Source organism: Misgurnus anguillicaudatus, chromosome 8 (assembly GCF_027580225.2).
Source record: "Misgurnus anguillicaudatus chromosome 8, ASM2758022v2, whole genome shotgun sequence".
Taxonomy (NCBI): domain Eukaryota; kingdom Metazoa; phylum Chordata; class Actinopteri; order Cypriniformes; family Cobitidae; genus Misgurnus; species Misgurnus anguillicaudatus.
Window position 1 is genome coordinate 22243856 of NC_073344.2, and position 21420 is coordinate 22265275.

Sequence of the window (21420 nt, forward strand, 5' to 3'; positions counted from 1 at the left end):
GTAATATCATTGTGCCTGCTGCAGCCATGTTACGGCAGCAAAGTCCTTGATTATTATGCCAGAATGAGAGTATAGTTCCTAGCCATATCGGCTTAGCAAATCACAACTTTTAATTTTTCGACGGTCTTAGTACACAATGTAACTACAGAAGAGTCAAGTTTTAAATAGGAAAAATATCTAAACTCTTTGGTTATTTTTAGCGCAATGCTAATGGTCTAATCAGATTCAATGGATTGTGCTAAGCTATGCTAAAACTGGTAGAGCCAGACCCGGAGATCAGCTGAATGAATTCCAAAATGGTAAAAATCAATTTTTAACTGTAGGGGAGCTGAAAAAAATGTGCATATTTTCAAAAAAAGTGGAGTATCCCTTCAACACAAAATGCTCATACAGAACATACAGATGAGATAAAGTGATTGTGCAGTGCAGTTTAAAAAAAAAAACAATTTCTCTCCTCCATCATTAGATCTGCTGGAACACTGTGAACCCTCAATGGGAAGACGCTTTCACTTTCTTCGTCCGAGATCCAAGCAAACAGGACATTAACATCCAGGTACACTTGCATTATCTTCATCTAATGGAGAATCTGATTCACATCTGCATTAAAGCAATTGTTACGATAGGTCCTGGTAAACATCATAACAAGCCATCAACTCTCTCTCTCTTTCTTTCAGGTGAAGGATAACGATCGTGTCCAGGCTTTGGGAAATCTGTCGATTCCTGTTTCTCGTCTTCTGACTTGTCCTGACCTGACTCTAGATGAGTGGTTTAATTTGGAGAAGGCCGGTCCAGGCAGCCGAATCCACGTCAAAACAGTGCTCAGGGTAAATGCATCTGATGTTTATTACATTAGTGCATTATAAACAGTGACACATTCGATTCTCTTTAACCCTGTTATATCATGTTGTGGTAACATGAATTATCTGGTTTTACTCAACGTTGCGTTCAGTTCAATGTCAATGCCAGACGCGTCTGTATGTGTGTGCATGCTGTCATTAAAACTAAAGCGATGAAGTGTTTACTTTGGGGAACGTTTGTTACTTTAGATAAAAAGCTTCAATCTTTGACGGTATGCATTGATGTCATCTCTCACAGGTGCTCTGGTTGGATGAAGATGCTGTTAATCTCTCTCATCTCTCCAGTGACCCGCTATCAAAGGGTTTTGGATCACGCCCAGAGATGACCACACCCCATTCCAGCTTCGCCACTGAGGTAAGCAGATCTGATCTAATGCCCCACGAAAGAGACATTGACTCTCAATAAAATTAAAGCTGGCATTTTAATTTAGTGGAAAAGTAAATGTTACTGTGTCAGCTTCTTTGAGTCATTTTTGCATTGATGGCCAATTGGCCTGTCGGAAAGCAGTGTGTTTGTGCCAATATTGTATTTAATTAACAATAGCACAACATTTGCAATTGCCTTGGTCCTAAAACAACACTTCTGTAAATCAGTTGTAGCCATAAATCATACCAGAGTGCCTCTAAAATCAGAGATTAATTAAATTGGTTGATTTAAGCCTCTGGAAAATCCTTGAAATCTGATTGGTGAATAGCAGTGTCGTTCAAGCCAATATGTTGATTTTAAGTTACTCTAAAGTAAAACATGTTTCCATTTTCTTATTTCTGTAGGGGCTATTGCGTATTCACCTGGTGAAGGGTGAAAATTTGGTTCCCAAGGACAACAAGATGGGTGGAATGGTGAAGGGTAAGAGCGACCCCTACGTCAAGATTCAGATTGGAGGTGAAACCTTTAAAAGTCAAGTCATCAAAGAAAATCTCAACCCCACATGGAATGAGATGTATGAGGTAGGGAACCATATTACTCATCTTATTTACATAGTATGGAGTTTGTATACTGCGCATCATTTTCGATATTATACTTTCATGTACGACACCTAGATTGCTTCGTACATTTTCCACAAAGTGAGATGGGTCACATTGCAATAAAACAAGTTTTTATTGTTATGCTGTGTTAGCCTGGGTGCCAGCCCATCTTAGCCCCGCCCACAAGATTTTGTAAACGGGAAGATGGGTCTGGGGTTTCTCCGTTGAGGAACTACTATTTTAGGACAAATGCTGGTCGAACCAATCAAATTGTCAGGGCGGGCTTTATACGATGATGGACAGATAATCAACAGTAACGTAATGAACCACATCACCAAAGAGCGCGTGTGTTGAATGGCTGCCGCTGTAGAGTTCAGATGTGTGGATTCTGACATTGAGTCTGTTCTAAAATATATCGACAGAGCATTGATTTTAAAAGAGGAACAGAGAAACGCGAGCAGGGCATTTGTTGATGTCCTATTCGGCAAAAGTTGGTCGCAACTGAAAAGGCTAACGTTATCACGGCGATGCAACTCAGCGTGCACGACGAGATGGATATAATTAGCGGCCGTTGCCAGCTTCTTTTCGGAAGCCCGGAATCGTGGTTGCTGAATAAGTGGAGGGACATGCTAGGCTCCAATATTTTCAAGCAAACGTAATGGGTATCGTCGTGGATGAAGTTCACCTAACGTACAAATGGTAAGAGATAGTCTTACTCACTTAGTAAATACTTCATGTTGTGATATAAACAAAATGTTGTAAACATAATAGGTGTTGATGTACATTCGCTAACTCAGTATAATCACAATGTTAGTGTCATAGCGAAATAACTAGCAGTTCGGTCAGGCTGCAAAGACGTAATTTCAACATACGTTACACACTCGGTTGCTCTGATTGGTCGTAGGTCTATCCAATTGAGTGCAGAGGCATTTTTCGGTTGAGACACGCCTCATAATTATAGCTCAATGGAGCGGTATCAGACTCAAATTCCGACTAGAATTGAGTATGGCAACGTCAGGCTAATGCTGTGTACATGCCAGAAGTGAATTTAACTATTTGCGCGAGTAGATTACATACAAAGTCATTGCAGGGCGATACGAATGATGTGAATTGGGCGGCACAATTGCCATGAACATGCACTGTTCGCCTCAAACGCGTTTTCCGTACAAGTTGAAAACATTCAACTCGAGTTGAAAATTCTTATTTAAATTTTAATTTATTTTATTTATATAGCACATATAGCGGAAAATTCGTATGACACAAAGTTAAATCCCGCAAGTAATCTAGAGTGAGGAACTCGATGCTTCGCGTTTGGTGTACACGTAGCATTATGGGGTGTACACACCAAACATGAATTTAACGATTTTCGTGAGTAGATTACATACAAAGTCATGTAATTATGTGATGCGAATAAGGCAACGTGATTGCCGCTAAAATATGCGCTATTTTCCTCAAACATGTCTTCACGCAAATTGAAAATATTCAACTCAAGCAGAAAATTCACATGACACAAAGTTAAATCCTGCGAGTATTCTAAAGCAAGAAACGCGATGCTTCATGTTTAGTGTACATGTAGCATTATGGGGCGTACACACCAAATGCAAAATACAGTGCAAAAAAGTCAATGCAAAGACACTTATAGACGCGAACTTGCGTGGGGCAATACACACAACGCAAATTGGGCGGCACGATTGCTACAAACTTGCGCTATTCGCCTCAAACTCATCTTCCGCACAAGTTAAAATATTTAATTCAAATGGAATGAGACTATTAATTAGTTGTGCAAATTCAACGATTTGTGCAAGTTGATTACATACAAAGTCAATGCAAAGACGCAAACTCGCACGGAGCAATGTGAATGATGTGAATTGGGCGGCATGATTGCCACGCACTTGCGCTATTTGCCTTAAGTTGAAAATATTAAATTCAAGCAGAAAATTCACATGACACAAAGTTAAATCCTGCGAGTATTCTAGAGCAAGAAACGCGATGCTTCATGTTTAGTGTCCATGTAGCATTATGGGGCGTACACACCAAATGCAAAATACAGTGCAAAAAAGTCAATGCAAAGACACTTATAGACGCGAACTTGCGTGTGGCAATACAAACAACGCAAATTGGGCGCAATTGCTACAAACTTGCGCTATTCGCCTCAAACTCATCTTCCGCACAAGTTAAAATATTTAATTCAAATGGAATGAGACTATTAATTAGTTGTGCAAATTCAACGATTTGTGCAAGTTGATTACATACAAAGTCAATGCAAAGACGCAAACTCGCACGGAGCAATGTGAATGATGTGAATTGGGCGGCATGATTGCCACGCACTTGCGCTATTTGCCTTAAGTTGAAAATATTAAATTCAAGCAGAAAATTCACATGACACAAAGTTAAATCCTGCGAGTATTCTAGAGCAAGAAACGCGATGCTTCATGTTTAGTGTCCATGTAGCATTATGGGGCGTACACACCAAATGCAAAATACAGTGCAAAAAAGTCAATGCAAAGACACTTATAGACGCGAACTTGCGTGTGGCAATACAAACAACGCAAATTGGGCGCAATTGCTACAAACTTGCGCTATTCGCCTCAAACTCATCTTCCGCACAAGTTAAAATATTTAATTCAAATGGAATGACACTATTAATTAGTTGTGCAAATTCAACGATTTGTGCAAGGAGATTACATACAAAGTCAATGCAAAGACGCAAACTCGCACGGAGCAATGTGAATGATGTGAATTGGGCGGCATGATTGCCACGCACTTGCGCTATTTGCCTTAAGTTGAAAATATTCAATTCAATCAGAAAATTCACATGACACAAAGTTAAAGCCTGCGAGTATTCTAGAGCAAGAAACGCGATGCTTCATGTTTAGTGTCCATGTAGCATTATGGGGCGTACATACCAAATGCAAAATACAGTGCAAAAAAGTCAATGCAAAGACACTTATAGACGCAAACTTGCGTGGGGCAATACACACAACGCAAATTGGGCGGGACGATTGCTACAAACTTGCGCTATTCGCCTCAAACTCATCTTCCGCACAAGTTAAAATATTTAATTCAAATGGAATGACACTATTAATTAGTTGTGCAAATTCAACGATTTGTGCAAGTAGATTACATACAAAGTCAATGCAAAGACGCAAACTCGCACGGAGCAATGTGAATGATGTGAATTGGGCGGCATGATTGCCACGCACTTGCGCTACTTGCCTTAAGTTGAAAATATTCAATTCAAGCAGAAAATTCACATGACAAGAAGTTAAATCCTGCGAGTATTTTAGAGCAAGGATTGTGATGCTTCGTGATGCCCATGCGAGTTTGCGTCTATTCGCGTCTTTGCATTGACTTTGTAAGTAATCTACTTGCACAAATCAATGATTTTGCGTTTGGTGTGTACGCCCATAATGCTTTGTGTACACCAAACGTAAAATCAATGATTTGCGCAAGTAGATTACATACAAAGTCAATGCAAAGACACGAATAGACGCAAACTCGCATGAGGCAATGCGAACGACGCGAATTAGGGGGCACGATTGCAACAAACCTGCGCTATTCGCCTCAAACTTGTCTTCCGCACAAGTTAAATTATTCAATTTAAGCGGAAACGCATGACAGTAAGTTAAAGACACACTATGCAGTTATTTTACCTTAATATAACAGCTTCAAAGTTATTTCGGTGGTAAACAAAGTCATATTAAGGCGAATCATCCTCCTGTTGAAGCTCCGGGAGGACGCCGCTACCAAAACCAGCAATGCAAGCTTGAGAGAACCGCCCCTGACAAATCTCGCGAGAAGCACGACTTGCTATACGGCAACGACGTCACACACGTTAGGCTTTTTTCGACTTTAAGAAAAGTTAAGAAAGCGCGTTCGGAAGCGAGTAGGAAAAGAGAATCTGACCGCGTTAGGAACCGGACAAGAGTCCCACTCGGTCAGGTTTTTACTCTTTGGCGTGAGCTAAAAGACAGCACTGGAGGGATGCTGATCTGGCGATCTTGTTGATGGATTAGTAAGTAAATCTCTTATTTGTAAACTTGTTTGCAGTCTATGTTGTATGTTGTTGCGCTTGCTTGTAGTATGTCATGCGATTATCATGACAACAGTTGTCAATATCTCACATAATTATCAGGACATAAATAAGCCTAGAGGTTGTAAATAGTGTGAACATGCACAATTTGCAAACTATTATGATAAATAGCAATAATCATGTATAGTGACATTATAACGAACAATGTTATGAGATAATGCAACGTACACAATTAACTTTGTCATGGCATTTTGTAATGTTTAATTGTGATTTAGCTGCAATCATGTTAAAACATTATAAGCTAGCAAACGCGGTATTTTATTATTATATGCACTTTACACTTAAACTTCTTATTATCCTATTACCATCATCTGTAGTTTAGTAGACTATGCAGTAGCCTAATATTTGTATGAAATTGTGAAACATTACCTGATCATTATCTTCAGAGTACTAGAGTGGGAAATTACGACAGTTGCAAGTATTCTCCAGCGACTCTAGGGGTCGCTGTTTGACAAAAACGCCGAATTGAATAGAGCGGCTTTAAATCCCGCAAGTAATCTAGAGCAAGGAACGCAATGCTTCTTGTTTGGTGTACACGCAGCATTTTAGGGCGTATGCAACAAATGTAAATTTAACGATTTACACGAGTAGATTACATACAGAGTCAATGCAAAGACGCAAATAGACGCAACTCGCCCGGGGTGATGTTGAAAATATTAAATTCAAATGGAAAATTCGCATTAAATTAAGTTAATTCCCGCAAGTAATCTAGAGAGAGGAACACGATGCTTCTGGTTACACGTAGCATTAGAGAGCACTACTATGTATTTATAAACCCTTAAGATTAAACTCTTTTATTTTATTTTATAGGTGGTGTTAACAGAGCTTCCTGGACAAGAGTTGTCATTAGAGGTTTTTGATAAGGACATGGACATGAAAGACGATTTTATGGGCAGGTATAAAAGCTGCTGTCAGTAAATCCTGTAAGAGCCTCTCAGCGCTGATCTGCATTATTTAGATGTATTGCTTTTCTTTTAGACTGAAGATCAATCTGAACGATATCATCAGCTCTCGGTATATTAATGAGGTAAGTTTATGCAACTTCAAACGTATAAGCATTGCAAGTTGCATCCCATTAAAAGTGGAAAAAATATGAATTATGATCATATCTTCTCATGGCTCTGTCTCTGTTGTAGTTGTTTTCTCTGAATGACGTCAAGCATGGTCGTGTTCATCTGGCTCTTGAATGGCTGCCTACAGTAACAGACCCGGAGAAACTACAGCAGGTGTGCAGAAACATCTCTAATATGTGCTAAAATGATTTAAAGAAGGTAAATGGTTAACTGTGTGATTCGTGTCTCAGGTGTTGCTGTACCAGTCGAAGAGCACGTTTGCAAATAAGGCCGTGCCAAACGCCGCTCTTCTGTTTGTGTATTTGGAGCGCGCCCACGACCTTCCTGTAAGTTTGACGAATCAGATCTCTTTCATTTCTCATTTGTGCTTCCTATACAGCAATAAAATGAAATGCAATAGTCTTACCTGTCATCTTTTAAGATAAAGATATCTCAATGTCTCAAACTGTGCTCAGCTATTCATAGTAATTGTATAGGGTTATATTTCTACTTAATATCAATTTGTTTTTATTTTTATTTGATTTTTTTATGAAATTCTATCAGAAATATGTCTTGAATGGCACATATTAGGCCCATTTTTACAAGATGATGTAATATAAGTCTCAGGTGTTCCTAGACAATGTCAACAAAAAACATTTGTGTGCTAACAAACACATTTAAAAAAGCTTTTGGGTAAAATTAACCAGTCAGTCAGTGGCTGTGGGCGGAGCTTTATCAGTGTGAGGTCACATTAACAAGATAATCAAAACAGAATTTCTAATAAGACTTGTGCCTGTTAATAGTGTGTAAGACATGTTCAGTTTAACAAAATGTACTTACAGCTCAGTTAATAATGTTTTTTCTGTGTGTAATTTAGTTAAAGAAAAGTGGAAAGGAACCTAAGGTTGGAGCCGAGCTGATCTTAGGAGGAAAATCTCGCAGAACCACGGTAAGAAACCGTTTTACACTGATGCAGTAAAATATCTGATTATTGGCAACTGTCTATATTTATTTTTTTCTCGTTTCTTTCTCTAACATTCATGTGATACAGGTGAGCGATCGTACCAGCTCTCCCCAGTGGGATGAGGCATTTTACTTTCTGGTTCGAAACCCGTTAAAAGAAGACCTTGTCGTAAAGGTGAGAATTCACAGGCAATGACATCATATTTATTTTATATACCTACAGTAGTTTTATTATTAGTAGTTCCAGTAAGTAAATGATTCACTTGCAATGTATTAGAGCATAATACAATTTCCTGGATCACGTTATGTTCCCAAAGTTCTCCAGCCTCCTCATCTTTCTATCTATAAACATCTCTGTTTACTGTCTGACTTCAATTTTATCTCCAGATATCCCACTGTTGGGATATATCTCTGGGATCTGTGGTGATTCCGATCAAAGAGCTTCTCTCTGAACCGGATCTGATTCTGGACCAGTGGCTGAATCTGGACGGAGCTTTGCCTGACAGTCAGATTCTGCTCAGAGCTCAACTCAAGGTGAAACACAAACACATTGTTGAACATTTTATCTCTCATGTGTGATGACATAGGAACTCACTATTAAATAGATTTACACCAGGGAAAGTTCTGCTGTCATTTACTTTCCCTTATGTAATTCAAAACATAAATAGTGTTGTTTGTTTTATCATGTTTTAACTTAAAAGGTCATTTTAAATGAGTAACCTGCTAAAGTTAAAGTCACCATGAAATAGAAGTAACGCTCGTCTTTTTTGTTGGGTCATGTTGCTATTTGCTAATTGCTGCGATCTTTTTCCGGACCCCACCATACCATATGACCGGAAGTAAAGAGAGATCGTTTTGAGGAGGGGAGGAGATTATGAGGGCACATGAATTAAAAAAAAATAATAATGAATTAAAAAATAAATAAATAATTAATTTAAAAAATAATAATGAATTTAAAAAAAATTATGCATTTAAAAAAATGAATAAAAAAATATAATAATGTATTTAAAAATAATAATAATAATGAATTAAAAAACAATGAATTAAAAATAATAATAATGAATTAAAAAAAAATAATAATAATAAATTTAAAAAATAATAATGAATTAAAAAAAATTATGCATTTAAAAAAAATTAATAATAAATTAAAAAACCATTAATTAAAAAAAAAATGAATTAAACAATAATAATAATAATAATGAATTTAAACAAATAATAAAAATGAATTTCTTTAAAAGAATAATGAATTTTAAAATAATTATAATGATTTAAAAAAAATAATAATGAATTTTAAAAAAAATAATAATAATGATTAAAAAAAATAATAATAATGAATAAAAAAAAAATAATAATGAATTTTTAGTCATTTAAAAAAACCGCACAATATTCCAAAACAAATTACACTTTTTCATTTTGATTTCATTGCGACTATTAAGTGTAATAATAAATGAACCAAAGTTTACCACGTTCTTGTAAGAGTTTCTGTCAAATTGAAACTAGGTTATCAAAATATTCTTACTATTTTTATGTCTTGATGAACTTACCCTTAGTAATGTTTTGCATTACAAAGCATAAATTTATAGTTCACCATAAATGTGTTTTTTATTTATTCACACATAAGCCATCCAAGATGTAGGTGACATAATCCTAAATTTCCATTACAGATTTGCGCAGACCTTTTGCAATATTTTCGAAATGTTGGTAAATAAACTATTGCGAAATGACGATGTCTCCATTAACCAGTGTTATGCGACTAAAATATTTTTTCCTCAATAAGTCATTCCAAAAATCATGGAGACAGATGCTAGTAGGTTTACATATAGACAGTTTCATCGGATGCACGTGCATTGTCGCGGTTATGCGCCTGGCCCAAGGTTAACGTCCGGTACGTGCTTGTTTATTGGTCTGGTTAGCAACTAAATTGGCCTCTGGAACAAATACCATGTGAAAAATAAAAGTGTTTTAGTTTCCAAAAGATAAGGGGTGATGATTTTGCACCTTTATAGAATGATAATGTGACTTTTACGCAGGTCAGGTGATGTGTAAATGTGTAAAAAACATTGCATTTTGCAAATATTTTGGGATATTTCTTTTTTGAATTGCCTAAAAACACCCCATGTGACCGTATAAACTTTACTATATGGTATATTGGAGTTTCTGCATTTCCATTGGACATTTTATTTTTTAAAAGTTAAATTGTGCAATTTTAAGGCTAATCAAACAATAATTTCCAGATACGTGCAACCCAAAAGCAATCCCAGTGGTCTGTTTTAAGAATCATGGTTTCAGCTAAAAATCTTTTCTGTTCTATTGAATAAATTGATTGTAAATCTTTGTTTTTAAGTAAACTTTCCCTTTGACACACTGTTATTTGTCTGGTAGATTCTTTGCCCTAAGGAGACAGAGAGACTTGTGGACCAGAGTGAGATGACGAAACGTCCAGGAACCTCCAGCATCAAAAGAAAACCGGAGGAGGAGTTGGTGCAGAAGTGAGAGATTTATCTAAAACCATCAGGGGGTGAAACCCAGCACCTTCAGTGTCATAATTGTGTTTATATTTTCATCTGTGTTACATTGTAGGTCTAGTGATGAGAAAGTCCCAGAATCTCCTGTCACCGTGACTTCCTCTGCATCAGTCCCAGAAGAAGAGAAAGTCACAGAGGTATCCAGTGTAGAAGACCTTCGACCTTTGCAAACCAGCCCTGACCCCAGCTTTGGTACTGAGGTGAGAACAAACAAAGGAATTGCTCACCCAACAATAAAATGTAATCCAAACACACATAGCAATGTGCGTACAATTTTTTTTTTGCAGGGAATGCTCCGTCTCCACCTGCTGGAGGCTGAAGATCTGGTTGCCAAGGACAACATGATGGGCGGAATGGTGAAGGGGAAAAGCGACCCCTATGTCAAGATCCAAATCGGAAACGCAACTTTTAAGAGTCATGTGATCAAGGAGAATCTCAACCCTACCTGGAACGAAATGTATGAGGTAGGCGAAGGTCCTCAAATCTACTTTTAAAGGGCACATATTATGCCCATTTTTTACAACATGTAATATAAGTCACAGGTGTGCCTAGCATCAAAATACCTGACATATCATTTATTATAGCATGTCCAAAACCCCTATTTGGGTGGAAACAAAAATGCAGTGTTTGCGTGTCTGTACCTTTAAATGCAAATTAGCTACTGCTCCTCACTCTCTTAGTTAAAGAGACATTAAGGTTTTTTTTTGTTAAAATAGATCTGATTTTGCTGATATAGCGGTCAACGTACAATTTGCTGAGGGTAAAAACTATGTTAGTAGAGGACTGTCAGTAAGTGGCCGTGGGCGGGGCTTTAGCAGTGTGACATCACATTGCTAAGAGAATAAAAATGACAGGTCTATTAATGGGGAATACAAAAGAAGTAGTGGGTGAATATACTGCCAACTCACATTTAGGTCCAAACAACTTGTAAAAGTGGATTTTGTATAATAGGTGCCCTTTAAATCGGCTACTTATTTAAAGGTATTGGCAGAAATCCTAACATGCTTGCTTCTAATGTTATTCCAGCTGGTTTTGCCCTCGGATTCGACTTCTGATGTCTTTGTGGAGGTCTTTGATAAAGACATGGATAAGGATGACTTTTTAGGAAGGTATGTCAAGCAAACGCAATTAAACATCTCTATTTCATGTGTACCTTTACATTTATTTATTTAAGTAACCTATGAATGAATGAATAAATTTTTTTATAGGTTGAAGATAAGCGTACAGGACATCATTCGATCTCAGTTTTTGGATCAGGTGACTTATCCTCTGCTAATTGAGTTTTGTTGATTGGTGTTTTAGTACATACACTACCGGTATTTATACCACGGGTCTGTTGAATGCTGCATTCTGATTGGCTGAGAAATGTTCTATGGGTGTTGATTATTTTTCTGTAAACCGCACACCTATCTTTTCAAATGTCTTAAAAATAGGCACCAGAGCAATGTTTGTGGTAACCGTGGTATAAGCGGAATAATTGACTCCGGTCCTCTGAACTATTTGAAAATAATGCACACCCGTGGTGTAACAGCACTCCGCTTCGCGTCGTGCCGCATTACCACCTTGGTGTGCATTATTTTCTTATAATTCAATGGCCCGGAGTCAATTATTCCTTACATAATGATGCTGTTTTTACTCTTTTAGTGGTTTACTCTGAGTGATGTCAAACATGGCCGTGTTCATTTGATTCTGGAATGGCTGCCCACCGTAACCAAAGCTGATAGACTACAGAAGGTCAGTGTTAATTGTTAAAAATTTACATTTACGGATTTGGGAGACGCATCTAGCTAAAGGAACTTATATTACAGTGCATTCAAGGTGCATTTTATTAGTATGTGTGTTGCATAGGAATTGAACCTATGCTTTTGCGCTTTAACTCTACCAAAAGAGTTACATCAAAAATTAGCAATATATAATTTAAAGGATTAGTTCATTTTCTTAAAAAAAAATCCAGATTATTTACTCACCCTCATGTCATCCAAAATGTTGATGTCTTTCTTTGTTCAGTCGAGAAGAAATTATGTTTTTTGAGAAAAACATTCCAGGATTTTTCTAATTTTAATGGACTTTAATGGACCCCAACACTTAACACTTAACTCAATACTTAAAATTTTTTCAAAGGAGTCTAAACAATCCCAAACGAGGCATAAGGGTCTTATCTAGCGAAACTTTTTGCCAAGAAAAATAAAAAAATATGCACTTTTAAACCACAACTTCTCGTCTATTTCCGGTCCTGTGACGCACCAGCACGACCTCATGTAATTGCGTAGTGAAATTTGCGGACCATTTTAAACAATAAACTGACACAAAGATATTAATTAGTATCATTCCACATACAACAACGTCGGAACGGTCCTCTTTCTCCACACTTGTAAACACTGGGGCGTAGTTTCGCATACATCATCCGTGACCTCTTGACGTGGTAGTATCGCGTGAGGTCGAGCCGGAGGTAGATGAAAAATTGTGGTTTAAAAGTGCATATTTTTTATTTTTCTTTTCAAAAAATGACAATCGTTTCGCTAGATAAGACCCTCATGCTTAGTTTGGGATCGTTTAGAGTCCTTTGAAACGACCTTGAAAAAACTGTTAAGTGTTGAGTTAAGTGTTATGTGTTGGGGTCCATTAAAGTCCATTAAAATGAGAAAAATCCTGGAATGTTTTCCTCCAAAAACATAATTTCTTCTCGACTGAACAAAGACAGACATCAACATTTTGGATGTCATGGTGGTGAGTTTTGGTGGGTTTTTAAGAAAATGGACTAATCCTTTAATGGTTTTTACCTCCCAGTATTGGGAGGCCATGTTTACTTGACTGACTATATTATTTGCTTGTTTTTAGGCTCTACAGTTGCAGTCAGCACATTCATACCTGAACAAATCTGTCCCAACAGCAGCGTTGCTTTACATCCTCATCGAGAGAGCACACGCCCTGCCGGTACATCTCTTAAACACACATACAACCACAAAATAATTTTACATACTGCTAAACATTTCCCAATGTCATTTTCAAATTCAATTCCATGTGCAGATGAAAAAGAGCGGAAAGGAGCCCAAGGCAGCGGCAGAGCTGGTTCTCGGTGACATTTCCCATAAAACCAAGGTGTGATTTAGTGCTTTTCAATGAGGTGAAGAATGTGTGTTTACTTTTGGCCCTTAAGGACGTTCTGTTCTCTCTTCTCTGAAGGTCTGTGAGCGCTCGACTGCTCCTCAGTGGAGTGAAAAATTTCACTTCATGGTTCATGACCCTGAAAAAGAGATTCTTATTGTAAAGGTAAAAGAGATTAGATGTTTATTTATGTGCAGTTAATATTAAACTGTACATAGCTTTGAAAAGCTGATGTGTTGTACTCCATCTAAAACAGCCTTTGTAACTTAATATAATGAGCCACTACATCTTTAAAAATGTGTTCATCATCACATTGCAGGAGCATTAAAAATAGACTAAATGTGTTTACAAATGATGAAAACAATGATCGTCTTATGGCTCCCCATCAGTTTTCAAGTGCTTGGGAGCAGCCTTTGGGATCTTTGGTTTTACCAATCAGAGAAGTGCTTTCAAATCCAGACCTTCTGATGGACCAGTGGCTCAAATTGGATGGCGCAGATCCTGAAAGTGAAGTTTTGCTGAGGGCACAACTTAAGGTGAAGCTTTAATGACTTTTTATTTAAATAAAGTTTAATCATCCTCCATTTTGAAACACATAGTGAAGCTACGGTAGCCACCGCAGGACAAATATGTCATTGTCTAAGATGACGTAATGACAAAACACGCTCTGTATAGCAGTTTGTCCACCTAGGGCTACTGTAGAAACATGGCGGAGCAAAATGGCGACTTATTTTAAGTTAATAAAAAAATACAGTTTATTTTGTAAGGTCTTTATACACCACTGATAACATAGTTATATATATTGTATATTGCATTTCATTCAAGAGATCCTTCTAAAAGTTACACGATGCACCTTTAACAAGGCTTTTGCAAATAGTAATGCAGTTTTTAAAACATCAAGAGAAGTTTAACATGAATGTCAAAAGTTTAACATATCAACCCCAGCAAGTATTAACACAAATATTTATAAGGACCCTAGGGCAGCGTTTTCAAACTGGGATTCGTAGGGAATTGCAGGGGGTTTGCGAGTTGGTGAAAAATTAGTCGATTTATAATAAATTCATGAAATGTAAATAAATCATTTTAAAATGAAAATTTTAAACAAAACACTTACTAACAAAAAGAAACATTTTATTTGTTTAATGTAATGATTACCGGTTTAATGGTTAACCGTGATGAAAATGTCCAATGATTACTTTTACAGCGTCATTTAATGACCGTTTAAATGTGCCAGTGTCACGGCTCCGAAAACTCACAAAAACACATTCAGTCATGTCTGCTTCCATGTGATGACAGTGCTTCACTGACTAAATTTAAATCCCAAAAATTTTCACATTTAGGAAAACCTACTTGTACTGACGCATATTTACTTAATATTTCTTTATGCTGCGTTTACACCAGCCACGTTTGATGCGTCAAAATCGCGTCTACCGCGCCTAGTTTGCCGCTTGAACAGTTTGAGTGTACTCGCTTCATTCGCGCGTGAAATTCTAGTCTTTGAGACATTTACGCGGAAATTCGCTTCATGGGAGGGGCTTCTGCGACTCAGCTCGTTTCTGTAATCACGTCACTTCAAAAGGAAGCTCCGGATTGGTTAACGTGGCGCGTTTTTCCGCCAAAGTTAAAATTTTTCAACTTGCGTGTTTGCCGTGGAAAAGCGGCATTCGCGGGAACTAGATGCGCGAATGAGGCGGAATCGCATCTACCGCGCCGCGAGACATTGAATTAACATTGAAATCACTCGCGCTTGACGCCTCTACTGCGGCTGGTGTAAACGCAGCATTAGACAGATCCATCTTTTCTATTTGTTTTCCATTAAATGATGTGATCTGATGAGTTTAAGGCTTCTTATAGTCTTGATTGTTTCTTCCGCGATTGCTGTGAGCGCAGGTGTCATGCAGCTTTACTTCTGGGTCATAAAGTACACCCGATTTCTTGCTGATTTGTCAAGATTGTGCCATATTTAATATTAATGTTATTTATTTGATGTTTATGCGAACAAAAGTGCAGTTAAATGTTAAATACATTTAAAATTTGGTTTGCATAAGTACTTTTTTACATTTCAAAAAAAAAAATTTATAAAACCATTATAATATTGAGAACTGTGGTGGTAATATTGGTCACTATAACCGTGATTTAACATTTTCATACTGTTTTATCTTTAGTTAAATGCATGTCATGTGATCATTACACAACACTACAATATATAAGAATGCTAAGAACTCACGTAAAAAGGGACAGATTTGTTTTATGTACTAATAAAAGAAAATTAACAGGTAAAGGTTCAATAACAGGTAATAATAACAATAACTATGTAAAATACTACTGATAAAAACGGATGAAAAATAAAAGTTAAACATGCAAATGTGCTATTAAATTATTGAAATATTGACTTAAAATCTCAGGGGGTACTTCAAGTAAATAATTCAGGTCAATTGGGTTCGGCCGACAAAAAGTTTGAAAAACACCTGCCCTAAATTATTAACAAATGGCTAAAATGTTTTACTTTATTGGTATTTTTATCAGATTTTGGACTCAAAGGTGGATCCAAGTGTACATCTGAAGAAGTCTGTTCCTAAAGAGGATCATTCTGTTAGCGGTGACCACGAGAGAAATCAGCCAATCATTGCTGAGCAAACACAGACTGCAGTCAGTAAGATGACTGAGAAGAAGACCGAGCCAAAAAAAGGGTGAGATTATTGTGTTACCAATCTAGTCTGTTATATATTCTACTTTACTTTCTATTATAGTTTAGTTTCGAGACCTAAACAAGGTTGTGCATCTGTGAACAACAGGCTCAGTGAACTAGCAGCCTCCACATTACCGGTCACTGTGTCTGTGCCTGAAGAACATCCGAAACATAAAGTCATCGATGATCTGATACCATCTGCACCTAAAACAAAACCTGACACTGAGGTTCGTTTTCGTGTGTATTATGTTTTGCTAATCTGGAAAAGCCACAGAAGCTAAACTTTTTCTTATAATTCTTGCATGTAAAATTTATTTTGTTTTTATTTACAGGATCTTAGCAAAGTCCCTGATTCCACTTCCACTGTTGGTGGACCGGTTCACGTGACAGGACCGCTCAAAACATCTGGATCAGAAGCAACAGCTTTCGAAGAGCAACGGGAATCAGATAAACAGTGGGTTATTGATTAATCTGTTTTTGCTTTATTCAGTTCGATTTGAACAATTATATTTTTAAACATTAACAGTAGGTTATAATCATATAAACCCTGATTGATGTGTGCCTTTGTTTGTCATACAGATCACATAAAAAACCTTCCCCTACTTCTGTAGAGGAACCAAAGGTCACTAGTTCCACAGACGTACGACCCCAAAAAACTACCCATGACCCCAGCTTTGGCACCAAGGTCAGAATATGTTTTATGATTAAACTGATGCACTTATGGTTACATACACAGATAAGTGTAAACATCAATATCTCGCCCAAGGGGGTGCTGCGTATCCATCTTCTGGAAGCTCAGGATCTGGTTGCCAAGGACAATCTGATGGGTGGAATGGTGAAGGGGAAAAGCGACCCCTATGTCAAGATCCAAATCGGAGATACAACCTTTAAGAGTCACGTGATCAAGGAGAACCTCAACCCCACCTGGAATGAGATGTATGAGGTAGGGTCATCTTAAAGTGTGATCAGATCTTATGTTGGTATGAGGAAGCAATCGGATTTCCAAATCTTCTGCATTTAGGAATACTTAAAAGCAGGCAAAACGTCCATATATAGTAGGGCTGGGTATTGCGACAAAGTTGGCGTTTCAATATTAATTAGTTATCAATATTTCATTACAACATTTCAGACATGAAATCCATATTTAAATGTAATGCTGGTAGCTCAAACCCTCCCACTTTGCTATACAGTATCACTGAAATACACATTTATATTAGCAATAGCCCCACACAATGTTTAATTACTTTTTACTCTTAACAAATATTGAGTAATAAACATTGTAACAAGAAGTCATAAATATGTGCATACTATTCAGGTGCACAAACTGAACAATGCACAACACTGTATACATTTTTTTCGAAGTTTAAAACAGGCCCATAAAGTTTTGCATATGTGAAAATTTTGTCGACCTCATCTTGAGACTTTTCACCGCTGCTGGCTTTAATCGGCTACCGTGACCTCCTGATCGTCTGTTTTGGCGACATCTTCAGGATGAGATGCAAAGTACAGATAATATTCACATAATATTCCGAAGCAAAGCATGCACATTAAGAATCGATTCAGAGATTTCCTAGATCGGTATTGTTTCGTTAAATTAAAGATCAAAAAATTGGAGAATTTATATTTTTTGCCAGCCCTAAAATATTGTTGACCACAGTAGCTGCGTTTCCATTACCCTTAAATCATGACCATTTCGCATAAACTTGCATATATCCTCATATATCACAAAAAGTTTTTACGCCCAGATGAGGTGTTTTTTCACGCAATTCAAAAAAGAATATATCGCAAAACTGCAATGGAAAGTTTTTTTTTCGCATTTCCAGGTCACCTGATGTGCGTAAAAGTCACATGATCATCCTTTTAAAATGGTGCGCCATGTTTAGTTGGACAACAAGACAAAAAAGTTGACTTCATGTGACGTCACAAGAACCAACAAGCGCATCGTCAAAATACCACAAGAATTATTCGGGAGTCGATTGCTCTGTATGCTTACAAAAAAAGTCGAACACACCCGTCGTCTTGGTTTTTGGAATGACTTATGGCGAAACAACAAAGTTACGTTTTAGTCGCATGATATCGGTCAATGGAAACGCCATCATAGTTTTTTGTCAACATTTAGAAAATAACGCTAAAGTTTTACGCAAATCCTTAATGGAAACGTAGCTTTTGTCAAGCCAATACATAAACATTTATGGAGGATGCTAGAATGTTCTGGTTAGCATTCAAATTTAAAATAAAAAAATTCAAAAATTTAGATTTACACAGGTGTCATTTTTTATCATTATTACTGAAAGTGTTTACTGGTGTATAGTATTTTTATTTACTATTTACTTTATTTACTAGATGATTCTGAGTCCAGATCATAATCTAGAGGTGAAATTTGAGGTCTATGATAAAGACGTAGACTCGGATGATTTTCTTGGAAGGTTAGTACAACTACAGTCTCAATATATCATGAAATTAAATCTCAAAATGAAATGGAGGCCTACTTAAAGGCGGGGTGCATGATCTCTGAAAGCCAGTGTTGACATTTGAAATCACCTAAACAAACACGACCCTACCCCAATAGAAAAACCGCCTCACACATACGATGTCGGTCAATAGACATAGACACGCCCTTTACTGCTGATTGGCTTCAAGTGTGTTTTAGTAGTCAGGCCAACTCCCTTTTCCAATGTGTTTTTTTTTTAAATCATGCACCCCGCCTTTAAGGTTGTAGGCCCTCTTAAAGGTTGTAATTGGCTCTATTTTGTTTAAACAGTATAAATATAAGGATTCAGATACTACATTTCACATAAAGTATATTTTATGTTATGACTTCATCATCATAATTGTTTATCCAGGTTCAAGCTAAAACTTGGTGACATCATCAGGTCCAAGTATAACGATGAAGTGAGTATTATTTGTTTGTGCTATATAACTCTATTAAAAAATGGTAGGAATGCTAAACACTGGTTTGTCCTTTTCAGTGGTTTACTCTGAATGATATCAAACACGGTCGAGTCCATCTGGTTCTGGAATGGCTGCCCACTGTAACACAAGTTGATAAACTGGACCAAGTGAGTTGCAAATCTAAACACAGAGATTGTTTGTTGCATTTCAGCTTTGCCTCAGATTATAAGATCTTGTCTTCATCAGGTACTGCAGATGCAAAGTGCTCAGACGTACCAGAATAAGTCCACTCCATCAGCAGGGTTACTGTTTATTCTTTTGGAGAGGGCTCATGAACTGCCTGTGAGTCACATGCACACACATTAGTTATTTATTTTATTGGTAAAGCTGAACCTGAATAAACACTGATTGTATTTGTGTGTCCAGCTGAAGAAAAGTGGAAAGGAACCTAAAGCTGCAGCTGAACTTGTGCTTGGAGGAACAACTTATAAATCCCAGGTAGGTGACTGTTTTTATCATCATAATAATGCAGAATTGTTTGTCACTTGTTTCTAACATGATTTGTCCTTTCTGATGTAAATGAAAGGTGTGTGAACGTTCAGCATTTCCACACTGGAATGAAGCATTTCAATTCCTGGTTCATGACCCCAAAAAAGACATTCTTATCATCAAGGTGAGAATATTTTTACATTTGTATTTACGCAGTTGCTGGACACTTTTATACAAGTCAGCTCACCGTGCATTCAAGCTATACAGTGGGAATCAAACCCACAACCTTTGCGGTGACAGCACAATGCTTGACCAATTAAGGGTTTTTTAAAAAATTTTTAAATTATTTACTTGAAGGACCCTCTTACATGTTAAAGGAACACGCAGACTTTTTGGGATTTTAGCTGATTCTCTGTATCCCCCAGGCAAGTCCATACTTACCTTTTTCATCTCTGTGTGTGCCGTATCTCTGTCTGACGCACCCACCGCTAGCCTAGCTTAGCACAAAGACTGGAAGTAAATGGCTCCAGCTAGCATACTGCTCCCAATACGTGACGAAATGCTAGCTGAAGCCATTTACTTCCAGTCTTTGTGCTAAGCTAGGCTAGCGATGGGTGTGTCGGACAAAGTTAGGGCACGCACGGAGATGAAAAGGGTATATGGACTAATGGACAAGCTAAAGTCCCAAAATCAAGTAAATAGTTTAATAATTTTATAGCACATTTTTGTATTTTTGTGTTGACATTTTTTTTAATTTAATTAGAATTAATAGTTTTTTTATCAACTCATAAACCCTTTGCAATTCCTGGTTTGCGAACCACTGTTTGGGAAACGTTGAACTTCAGGAACACCAAAAATAATTTATAGTCGGCTTGAAATGGAAGTTGGGATTGTCTTTATTTCCCCATTTTGACGTATATCCGAGTGAAACGCCTTTTGTAATGAGAATTTGTAATTAACGTTTTTGATTAAAGATTGTGAGTGCACATGAATTTAAATGAAGTGTACAGATATATCATTTAAAAAAAAAATGTCAGTTACGATTTTTGTGGTGACTACACCAAAAATGAAATGTAAACCATTAAAAAAAACTAAACAATAAGCCGTTGTCGAATCAAGCTTGCATAGCTGTTAAATTTGTGTTCATGTGAATTGTTATAACTTGTTAATGTTAATTTTTAATACTTTAAATACAGCTTTCAAGTGCCTGGGATCAACCGATTGGCTCTTTGGTTCTACCAATAAGAGAGCTGCTTAAAAAGCCAGAGCTGCTGATGGACCAATGGCTGAATCTGGATGGAGCTTTACCACAGAGTCAGATTCTGCTTAGGGCGCAACTGAAGGTTCGACACTTCAAAAAATTTTCGACACTTTCAAATTGTATCTCAAACAAACCATTAAAGCACAGAAATACATTTTAGCCACTCAAATATAAGATTTTAACAAACATTTTGAGAACTTATATGTTTTGTTATGAATACAATGAATGTTATTTTTTCTTCTAGATCTTGGATTCCAAGATGGCCGCCTTAGTAGCCATGGGTTTAGGTCCTGTGCTGAGCAACAAGCAGGCAGCCACAACAGGACAGATTAAGATTTCCGTCTCTTTCCAGAAAAAGCTGGCTGTGATCATTCATGCATGCAGGGGTCTGGTTACTCATACTAAAGCTTTTCTAATAGTGTTCATATTAATTTAAAGCTGTGATCCGTTACTTGGTTATTGGGCAAATACTACAAAATGAATGATGTAAACTGTTTCCTTACCTCACCCTGATTCTCAACGTTTAGC

The 21420-nt window shown here is 37.1% G+C and overlaps 1 protein-coding gene across 1 annotated transcript in view; it reads left to right on the forward strand.

Annotated features, from left to right (window-relative positions):
* Positions 1-21420, forward strand: part of esyt1b (extended synaptotagmin-like protein 1b) — a 42551-nt gene that overhangs the window by 15252 nt on the left and 5879 nt on the right. Inside the window, exons 15-48 of the mRNA XM_073870483.1 lie at positions 467-553; positions 675-824; positions 1096-1212; positions 1629-1805; positions 6727-6812; positions 6895-6943; positions 7053-7142; positions 7220-7315; positions 7846-7917; positions 8020-8106; positions 8319-8465; positions 10314-10420; positions 10512-10656; positions 10744-10920; positions 11483-11565; positions 11665-11713; positions 12101-12190; positions 13295-13390; positions 13484-13555; positions 13640-13726; positions 13951-14097; positions 16088-16251; positions 16357-16477; positions 16583-16704; positions 16830-16935; positions 17017-17193; positions 18594-18676; positions 19094-19142; positions 19220-19309; positions 19389-19484; positions 19569-19640; positions 19729-19815; positions 20828-20974; positions 21137-21274. Of these exons, the coding sequence (XP_073726584.1) occupies positions 467-553; positions 675-824; positions 1096-1212; positions 1629-1805; positions 6727-6812; positions 6895-6943; positions 7053-7142; positions 7220-7315; positions 7846-7917; positions 8020-8106; positions 8319-8465; positions 10314-10420; positions 10512-10656; positions 10744-10920; positions 11483-11565; positions 11665-11713; positions 12101-12190; positions 13295-13390; positions 13484-13555; positions 13640-13726; positions 13951-14097; positions 16088-16251; positions 16357-16477; positions 16583-16704; positions 16830-16935; positions 17017-17193; positions 18594-18676; positions 19094-19142; positions 19220-19309; positions 19389-19484; positions 19569-19640; positions 19729-19815; positions 20828-20974; positions 21137-21274 (3663 nt within the window). The remainder of the gene's footprint in view (positions 1-466; positions 554-674; positions 825-1095; positions 1213-1628; positions 1806-6726; positions 6813-6894; positions 6944-7052; positions 7143-7219; positions 7316-7845; positions 7918-8019; positions 8107-8318; positions 8466-10313; positions 10421-10511; positions 10657-10743; positions 10921-11482; positions 11566-11664; positions 11714-12100; positions 12191-13294; positions 13391-13483; positions 13556-13639; positions 13727-13950; positions 14098-16087; positions 16252-16356; positions 16478-16582; positions 16705-16829; positions 16936-17016; positions 17194-18593; positions 18677-19093; positions 19143-19219; positions 19310-19388; positions 19485-19568; positions 19641-19728; positions 19816-20827; positions 20975-21136; positions 21275-21420) is intronic.